Raw genomic sequence first — 10,568 nt, 5'->3', positions numbered from 1 at the left:
CGAGAGGGTTAAGTATACAAGAAAATAAAAAGTTAGCTAATTTTCCATTTTTATTGCACACGGAATATACCCTTCCTTCCAAGATCAAAGTAGATAGTCAGTATAAAATAAAAGTACTAAAAGTGGAAGCGAAATGTATTGAGAGATTTTTTAAATATCTTATTACAGATTTTTTAATTTTTTTAGCAGTTAGCTATATTCCTGTTTTGTTTTTCTTTCTGATTATTCTGCCCTAGCCGGCAATGGTAGATTTTGACTATATGAAACAAAACCTCAAAATTGTTTGAACCTTTTCTCTTACCTGATAGCGTAAACTCTCTGTAAACATATAATTATGATATACTTTGAAGAGAATTTAGCTTATTATTATGATATTGAATCGGGGAATGCGATATGAACTTAAGAAAAACCACAGCTTGCTAATGGATTCTCATAGCTTTTTGGTCATTTTTCTTACAGTCAAACTTCGCATAATGAGCAAAACAAAATGTAAAAAAGTGACTCCCTTGACGAGCAATGTTTCGCAGAACGAGTGGCGAGAAGACGTGACATCAAATGCTGGATTGGCTTGTATCACTTTGTGATGAACACTTATTCGCTTCCTTATGTCTATATGGAAGAAGTTTTGGCGGGATAGTTTGTTGAACGAGACTAGGAGCGGTTTCAAGAAAGGCCTTTGGAGCTTTAATCGACGTGGTTCTGTTTATGGCCAAGATTATAGAGCTAGAGGTGGATATGAACGATATAGATGAGTTGGTAGAAAAACATAGGCAGAACTACAGAAAAGATTATGAAGCTGAATTCTGCCACAGTAAAAAGATACAGTGAAGATATGGTTAGGGAAGGAAGAAATAATAGACGCAACAGAGATCTGCCAGTGAAATGAGAGAGATACTGAAAGCTTGGGAAATTTATACAATTTATGTTCTGAAGCATCGCCTTGTGTGCTACAAATTCATTTAGTAATGCTGCGTATCATTTTCGTCAATTTCTGACATAGCCAAAGACAACTGTTGTTAAACTATTCTTCTGTAAAAAGCATGTAGTGGTAACATTATAAGCCAGATAACAACTTCCGGAGATGAGAGTACTCTTTTGTCTAGTGGTTATGTTACTCGGCTATGAACCCTAACGTTGCGAGTTCGAACCTCAACCCGCACATTGGTGACCCTGGTTCTGAATAACCGCATCCTTCATTCAGCTGTCGTGGCTCCATCTACCGGCAGCAACCACTCACACTCGCTCGCCGTCACCCGCCATAACACTTGACGCGATAACAACGTTCGTCGCTCGCCATAACGCTTGGCGCGATAATCACGTTCGTCGCTCGCCATAACTGGCGCGATAAACTCTACCGACTCACTGGTGGGGGACTATTGTAGTGGTAACATTATAAGCCAGATAACAACTTCCGGAGATGAGAGTACTCTTTTGTCTAGTGATTATGTTACTCGGCTATGAACCCTAACGTTGCGAGTTCGAACCTCAACCCGCACAAGCATGCATTGAAAATAAAACAAATTTGTGCATCGAATTTTATCCATCTAGTTCTCTTTGTTTTGAAATTATCGTGTTAATTTTTATTCGAAAAGGCGGGATTCTTCAGAACAGATTTTACTCAAAATTTGATAGAATTCTGCAAATGTAGTGTAAAGAAAGTACATTAAATGTCTTATCTCACAGCGTTTTTGAGTTATCTTTGTCACAGACAGACAAACGGACATTTTTCAAAAAGGTGTTTGGTGCGTGGTTTAACACGCATTGCCAAATTTACTTTAAATTAAAGTATTAAAACATTTTTACTTAATGAAAACTGCCAGCCATGTAAATAACAACAATAAATTTTAATTACAAATTAAATTAACAAATATAAATCATGATACATTGGCCGTAATTCCATCGACCAACACGAGGCAGAAGTTCTAAGCCAGCTAGCGAAGGCAGGAAGTGAGTCACTCGTATTCGTTGGAGTGCAAAGTTCATCTCCAAAGGTATGATTGATGCTTATCGCCAGTTGGCGAAACAAACAGTCATTTATCGCCTGTTTGGCCGCTGCAGGTGTTTTCCGAACTCAGCGAGGTCTAAAACGTGGCGATTCATCAAAATCTCAAGTTCGAAGTTTTGACGATTACTATACTTTCTCTATACTATGTATACGAGAAATTAAAAATTGTTTACTTTATGAATGCTTCGCTTTAAGAGTAAGATTCGAAAAGGAATTATACTCGTAAAGTGAAGTTCCACTATGCATATATTTTGTTACTTCGGGAGTAATTAAATAACAAATTATCTTGGGAAAAATTGAATCGTTATGATGAAACATCATTTCGAATCATGTTTATAGCAATAACATTGCAATACAGAAAAAAAAAAATATTCAAATTAGAAATTTGAGCCGCAAAAATACTAATCCGTTAATCATACAAGTACTTCAAAATTCATATTCCCATACTATTGCAGGCACTTTGCGGTAGAAATACCTATCCATCAATTGCGCATTATTTATTTAATTTTGAAATCCATTGCGCATGTTGCAGGAAACAAAAATTATAATGACATCATAAGCCAGGTTGGGAAAGAAAGGAGGAGGCTCTGCTTTAGAACGCCATTTTTTTTCCCACCGCCATTTTGACAAGAAACAATTTCGCAATTGTTTAGACCGTCTTTACAGGTTATTCTCTCTTTCATCAGATGAAACTGATACAGCTTATTAAACTAAGTTCTGATTATTTTAAATCAAGAAAACAGCATCTAAAAATTACTAAAGCATATGCAGTTACATTTGTCAAATAACTGTCAAGTTTCATAAATTGAACCCATTTCAATTTTTCATTGCAGCGTTATTTTCTATGCAAGCTATTCGGATTGCATAGATTTCGAGAATGCATGTTAGTGAATGTTGCATAGACGATCATGGACATATTAAATTTCAATCTGCAAAATAAAAGTATGCTTTGCTGACATCAGCGTTTGTACTGTGACTGAAATTCTTAGTAAAAGAACTTTGCAATGGATTAAAATCTTCTGCATACTTATCCACTGGCTCCAGATGTCATTCAGATGCCAATAATACGATTGAATGGATTTCGTAATCATTTGACAATTGTTATCTTGTTGTCAGCAGTCGATAAAGCAGCTTGGCAAGGTGAGTCATATTGTTTTTGAAATATCTCATTAATCAGTGTCAATGTTTGGAACAAAACTTTCCACATAGTGTTACAGCATTAAATTTTCTACATTCGAATCCTTTCTATTTATTTTCATCTAGTTTCGAGCCCTTTATATGAAATCTTAAATTTTAAATAATTATTATTTGTTGCTTTCATAGGACCTAATTATTTAACTTGGCATAAACTTCACGCTTATTTTGTAATTTGCATTTTGTCAGTGTGTGTATGTAAAGTATATGGTCCTTTAACAAAAGTATGAATTTCCCTGATTTACGTAGCTTATAGACAATATAATAATTGATAATTTGACCTCTCGTTATGGACATACAAATATTGATTATTAGTAATTCCGAAGAAGGATGTTCTAATTCGAAACTAAAAGTATAGCAGATACAAGCGATATGTTATTTCATTAAATATATGTTAATATTTTGTAATTCTAATTGTGAAAGTTCAAAAGTTAGCAATCGATATTTATTTTCCCATACAAAACCACTTTGATCAATAACCGAATAACGATAACAAAAAGTAAAAGAGGGAGAAAACATGAATTTAGTAACATTCATGTTAACATGAATAGTTGATAACATTGTACACACACAAAACTCAGTGCAACAAAAACTATGAAACAATTCAAAAACAACTGCAGCTATGGATAACAAATTTGAAAAGCAAGTTTAAATTATATTATTTGTTTATTAGATGAAATCATTCTATCAGATCTGCAAATCTTTCGCGATGTTTCTTCTATTCTACATATCTTTTAATTGCTTATCTTTGACATTGGATTTTTTAAACACATTTTAACTTTGTAGCTAAGTGTTAAATCAAATTTATTGCGAGCAGAAATTATTTGGTTTCAGCATTAAAGATTCTTTTAAAAACATGAATGATTTGTTTTTACACTCGACAGATGAATTTGGTGGCATGATCTGATTGCTGTTCTCTCTGTAACTGTTAATTAAAGTTCGCCTTACAAGACAAAACTCTCTTAGTGTATTTATTTCTCTCCCCTAATGGATAAAAATCTTTCAGCGTGGATAAAAACCTTTTTGAGTTCATTATTTTCAAGAAAGTGGCAATGTTTCAATAGCTTCGAACACTTATTTTTAGGTAGTCTAGAAATATTTATTGAATTATTATTGTGGTATGTATGGCTTCAAAATAAATATAAAAACTTTGGTTGATCAAAGAACTTGTTTGTTAGTTGGAACCATGCATTACTGTCCGAGTGTTCTGTTTGACGTTAAGTATCTCTAATGTGATAACTGTTAAAGATTGCGAACCGAAAAATTTTCAAAGCATTTTCCTGATTTTGTTGCAAATTAAATATTGATTATATATTGTTTTTTTTTACTAAGTTTTTATCTCTCATTGTCATAGATCTCTGAACAATATCGACCTCAATTTAGCTAGCAAACTCAATAATTTAATACTAGCCGCCTTTGGCGACCAGCCGGTTCACCAATCTTAAAGTTCGTTAAAATTTTAATAATTAAATATTTTATGCAATTCCTACTTTAATAGCTTCTTCATCAAAATATTTTAAAACTTCAAATTTTGATAGTCATATAATTCTCTCATAATATTATAAACGCCTTCAGTCATAACGTAATATGTATCTGTCTAATTTTCTGTTAGTTCCCGTAGAATTTATACTATAAATTAAAGTGGAAAGGATTAATCTGCAATTAATATAATAATATTTTTTACTGAAACAAAGTATTTTTTTGTAATATGATTACTGAAACAAAGTATTTTTTTGTAATATGATTGAAACAAAGTATTTTTTTGTAATATGATTACTGAAAACAGTCGCTGAGCGTTTAAATTTTATGGGCACTAAAGAATATCTTTCCTAATTTATGTAATATTTCAAGAATTTGTCAACAAAATATTCTCATTCATTATGACCAGAATGATTAATTAACAATGTTTCATTTTAAATGCATCAAACACTAAGAAAATAAAACGAATCGTTTAAAATAATCGGTTGAAAACAGGTTAAAAAAAAACTAAAAAAACGATGTACTTAAAACTATAAGCGTATGCAAAAAATATATAACTAACATAAATACAATTTAATTACAAAAACATGCAACTAACCTAAAAATAATTTAAATCATCCATTGATAATGGTTGTCATGTCAACAATCAGAACACAATGCGCATGCGTGAATTTTCAACGTCAGTTACGGTGACGCAAATGCGTGAGTTTTTCTACGCCAGTTGGGGTAACGCTATGCAGATTAGACATTTTTAATTTCCTTTATTCTGTTTTATTTTAATTCAAAAGTACTTTAGAATGAATCTGAAAGATCGATTCATTAATAATGTTTAATTTTAAATGCATCAAACATTAAGAAAATAAATAGAATCGTTTCAAATAATCAGCCGAAAAGTCTTAAGCCTAGCATCATGACTGTTGGGGAAAAAAACTGAAGCCGTACTTATTTGGCGGTGGGGAAAATGAAAAGATTTTTTTGGCGAGAAAGTTAGTTTTTAATTAATAATTAAAATTCTAATTAAAAATTCAAAAAAGGGGCTATCCCATCTTTTAAGTTAGATCAAACTGCACACAGTGTGCAAATTTGATTAAAATCGGTTAAGTAGTTTAGGAGTCCATCGCGAACAAACAACGTGACACGTAATTTATATATATTAAGATATATGAATATGCTTTGCAAAATGTTTTGTTTTGCAATTTGCCTGGAATTTTTCATTTTTTTTTAAACATCAATATTAAATAATGGAAAACCTCATTGCCAAACAATGCTTAATGTATGATTTGCAAATGAAAATCCCAAGTCCTTCCATAAAAATAAATTTATTCATTTATTTTTAAAAATTATTTTAAAATAAATAGTTTAACAATTAATTTATTTAAAAATAATTAATAATTTTACAAATAGGAGTTTATCAATTTAATGCCAGAAACCGAAATTTAAATAGAGATATTTATTATAAATCAGAATTTAAAAATAATTTCTAATATAAAAATATTTCTAATAAAGCATAAAAATATCTCTTGTTTTAATTTTAGTATTAAAAATGTACGAAATTAAATAATATTAAAATCCAGTCCAAGAGCACATTTTAAAAAGTAATAACTTTTTTTTTTATCAAAGTAGATTAAGCAGTTGGCAACATAAAATTTAAACGGATGATTTTTTTAAATTCTTTTTATTTTAATATTGAGTTGAAGATTTAATTGGATTCATAAGAACGTTTGGATGTGTTATGTACAAAAAATGTACTACAAGAATTTCGGATCCTTTCTTTCATTGAATTAAATCTGTAAAAATAATCCATGTCCAATTCCGTGTCACAACATGGAATATAAAAATAGTAAATATAAAATACTTTATCAATAATAAATATCAGCAATCCATGTCACAACATGGAATATAAAAAGCGTAAATATAAAATACTTATTAAAGGCATTACTTTTTATGTTGAATAATAGAGAAATTTACTGGATTAAAATTATTTTTTAAAAGAATTCAAAATTACAAATTTTATAATAAAATGAATATAATGAGAATAGAATGTGTAATTCTCTTCAAATAATTACTCATTTCTTTCTGGTGAACACCATTTTATTTTCGGACACATTTTTTGTGCCACTTCATGTAGACTGTTACAGATTAGGACACCTCTCACAGTTGGATGCCTCGTCTCTCTCACAGAATCCTTCTTACACACTCTACGTTCCGATACAAAAAAGGAATTAACAGAACCTTGTACTCGACAGATACGCCATCTATCGGCGTGAAGCTGTAACATACTCCCCACCTTGAAACCCCAGGGTTTCAAGAGATTACAATGCTCAATAACATAAACAATATTACAACTATTACACAAATCTATTAAAAAATACACAATATACATAATAATAAATATCTATAAGAAATAAGAATCAAAACTTACAAATTTCAACATCAAATATTACAAATTAATTATGTTCCATAGGCAATACACAAATTTTAGAAATGGCTCTTTTACAAATACTAGACTGTGTTTTAATCTTAACAACACGAATTTTCTTATCATCGCCATAATAAATTTTAATTATTCTACCCATAGCCCATTTATAACAAGGCAAATTATCTTCAATTAATAACACTAAATCTCCTAATTTTACATTATTTTTGTCAAACATCCATTTAGATCTCTGTTGTAATTGACTTAAATAATTACGATGCCAAAATTTCCACATATATTGTACAAGTCTAGTTACCTTTTGCCATTTCTTGAGATGACTTTCTTTTAAATTTGTCAAATCAGGCTCATTCAAAGAGGTTAAAGACCTATTTATTAAAAAATGTGCAGGAGTAAGAACCTCAAAATCGTCCTCGTTAGCTGACAAGGAACAAAGTGGTCGAGAATTCAAAATTCCCTCAATTTGCACAATTACCGTTAAGAACTCTTCATAAGTTAAGTTTATTCCCTTAACAACTCTTTTTAAATGGTATTTAAATGACTTTATAGCTGCCTCCCAAAGACCGCCAAAGTGTGGGGATCTAGGTGGAATAAATTTCCACTCAATGCCTTCTGCAGCTAAATAGCCTGCCAGCTTTTCATCTGGTTTGCTAACCATTTCATGAAGTTTTTTAATTTCTCTATTAGCTCCTACAAAATTCTTAGCATTATCTGAAAATAGTTTCGCACATTTACCTCTTCGAGCCATGAATCGTTTTAAAGTCGCTATAAAGGAATCAGAAGTCAAATCTGAAACAATTTCTATATGAACAGCTTTAAAACAAAAACATACAAAAATACAAATATAAATTTTTTGTAAAGCACCTTTACGCTGAGCCTTATTCTTAATATAAAACGGCCCACAGAAATCGGCACCAGCACAATTAAAAGCAAAATCTGGAGACACTCTTTCCTTGGGCAAATTGCCCATGATTTGAGAAGGTGCAATTGGTTGGGCTTTGAAACAAATGATACATTGATGAACGATTTTTCTGCAGCTATTACGTCCATTTAGAGGCCAAAATTTCTCTCTAACCAGATATAGCAAGGAAGAAGCACCAACATGTAAATATTTATTGTGAAAATGTTCTATTATAATTAAAGTTAATCTATGGCTTTTTGGCAAAATTATTTGATGCTTTTTATTAAAATTAAAATTACTATTACCCAACCGTCCTCCGACTCTTAACAATCCTTTAGAATCCAAGAAAGGATTCAAAGTTTTTAATTTACTACCAGGAGGCACACAGTGGTGTTTTTGGAGACTACTGACGTCTTTGGCAAACTCTTGGATTTGGATATTTTTAATTAAAAATGTCTCTGCATAGTTCAATTCCTCAGCATTCAGTGGACCTGTTGTCTTCACTGCTTCTTTTAGATTCTTGACAAACCTGAAAACATAACTTAAAATACGAACAATTTTACTATAATTATTACTTATATCTAATATGCACTGTAAAAAACTAGGAATATTACAAATGGAAAGATTAATCATAGGATCATTATTCAGTTCAGAGTTCTTTGCAGTTCTTTTCACCTCAAGAAGATATTCATCATCTGAGACACCAGGATCGTCATTGAAGTTTGGACAGCTACTAGATGAAAGAAAAGACGGTCCATTCCACCAAATGTCCAACTGTTGGATCTTTGAAGGGAAAACTCCTCGTGATATCAAGTCCGCAGGATTCTCAGCAGTATTTACATAATGCCATTGGAAGTTCTTAGTATACTCTTGAATCCTAGCGACTCGATTAGCCACAAAAGTTTTCAACGATGTAGGTGGAGTTTTGATCCAAGCAAGCACCACAGTGGAGTCCGAGTACAAATGTACTCCATCAATGTCTAGTTGCAAGGATGACAGAACCTTAACGGTAAGCTTGGAAAGCAAATCCGCTGCACACAGCTCCAAACGTGGGATACTAATTTCTTTGATGGGAGCCACTCGAGATTTGCTGCATAAGAGTGACACCTTTATCTCACCAGACCTTGACAAAGACCTGGTGTAGACAGCACAACCATATGCATTTTTCGAAGCATCTCCGAAGCCTATCAGGTCTACTTTCAGAACTTTAGAACATACCACATGACGATCTATGTTTACATTTTTCAATTGACTCAATTCAGAACTAAATTTTTCCCACTCTCTATTTAAGTGTAAGGGAACTTCATCGTCCCAATCAATTCTCAAAATCCACAACTTCTGCAAGAACATCTTCGCTGTGATTATCAAAGGTCCTAAGAGGCCTAAAGGATCAAACAATCTGGATATGTCCGATAGCATTGTTCTTTTTGTTGCAGGTCTCACAATTTTTTGAACACTAAAACTAAATGTATCCTTTTCAGGATTGAATAGTAATCCCAAAGTTTTTAAAGTAGCTGAGTTGGGGTTATCGAAATTGTATTCTCGGTCCGACGTTGGGACATTTTGTAACAAAACAGGATTATTTGAGCTCCATTTGTGAAGCTCCATACCAGCTGATTTTAACAATTGTATTAACTGGTTTTGTAGTTCAATGGCAGAAGATAAATCCTCGGTACCACTGAGTATATCGTCGACGTAAAAATCTTTGCCAGCAGCAGCGGCTAAAGGATAGTTGTTCTGCTCATCACAGCATATTTGTTTTAGTACTCTGGTCGCCAAGTAAGGAGCGCATTTGGTTCCGTAGGTAACAGTGAGCAACTTAAATACACGTAATTTCTCTTCCTCTAAATCTTTCCATAAAATACATTGTAAATCACACTGATCTGGATGTATCCAAATTTGACGATACATCTTTTTTATATCGGCGGTGAAAACTATAGAATGTTTTCGAAACCTCAACAAAATAGCAAACAAATCATCTTGGACAACAGATCCTGAATACAAATTATCATTAAACGATTGTCCAGATGACGTTGCCTCTGATGCGTTAAAAACAACGCGTAATTTTGTAGTACTACTTTCTGGCCTAAAAACGCCATGATGAGGCATAATGTACCTTGGAGTTTCGCAAGTTGCCTGCACATGCCCCAAATTCTCATACTCAGTTAAAAATTCGCTGTATAGTTGCCTATACTCTGGTTCTCTCTTCAAACGTTGCCAAAGTGAATTAAATCTTTTAGTAGCAATGTGTTTTGATTCGCCTAAACATGGGGGGTCTATTTTAAACGGCATTTTAACAACATAGCTTCCATCGTCATTTCTGAAATGTGTTTTCATGAAAAGATCTTCACATATTAAACTCTCATCATTTTGTAATTTATCCCCCTCAACATCTTCAATTTCCCAAAATTTCCTTAAATTTGAATCCAAATCTTCTATTACCAACCCACAATGAACACTTCCGGTAGCAACAAACCCAAACACAGTATTTTGAAAAACAATGTCTGTTCCCGGAAACCTAATTTGACCCGATCTTAAAAGTTCATAGAATATTT

General features: G+C 32.4%; 1 protein-coding gene across 1 annotated transcript; it reads right to left on the bottom strand.

Annotated features, from left to right (window-relative positions):
• Positions 1-551: 551 nt before the first annotated feature.
• Positions 552-10,305, bottom strand: LOC129971761 (uncharacterized). The gene is made up of 6 exons (XM_056085737.1): positions 8,606-10,305; positions 8,319-8,542; positions 7,977-8,108; positions 7,848-7,925; positions 7,411-7,739; positions 552-776 (listed from the first exon to the last, which is right to left on the bottom strand). Exons 1-6 carry the CDS (start codon positions 10,303-10,305, stop codon positions 552-554), a joined length of 2,688 nt encoding a protein of 895 aa, XP_055941712.1.
• Between the last annotated feature and the right edge of the window lie 263 nt (positions 10,306-10,568).

This window comes from Argiope bruennichi, chromosome 6, assembly GCF_947563725.1.
Source record: "Argiope bruennichi chromosome 6, qqArgBrue1.1, whole genome shotgun sequence".
NCBI classification, from domain to species: Eukaryota; Metazoa; Arthropoda; class Arachnida; order Araneae; family Araneidae; genus Argiope; species Argiope bruennichi.
Note: the sequence above shows the minus strand (reverse complement) of the source record. Positions and strands in the feature narration are given on the sequence as shown.

What these genes read in the sequence shown, in the direction of transcription:
- LOC129971761 (XM_056085737.1), bottom strand. Translation starts at nt 10,305, where the DNA reads ATGCCGTTTAAAATAGACCCCCCATGTTTAGGCGAATCAAAACACATT. An exon ending in AATATTCCTAGTTTTTTACA is followed by an intron (nt 8,543 to 8,605) that starts GTGCATATTAGA and finishes TTATGTTTTCAG; the next exon opens with GTTTGTCAAGAATCTAAAAG. An exon ending in AAGAGTCGGAGGACGGTTGG is followed by an intron (nt 8,109 to 8,318) that starts GTAATAGTAATT and finishes TTTGTTTCAAAG; the next exon opens with CCCAACCAATTGCACCTTCT.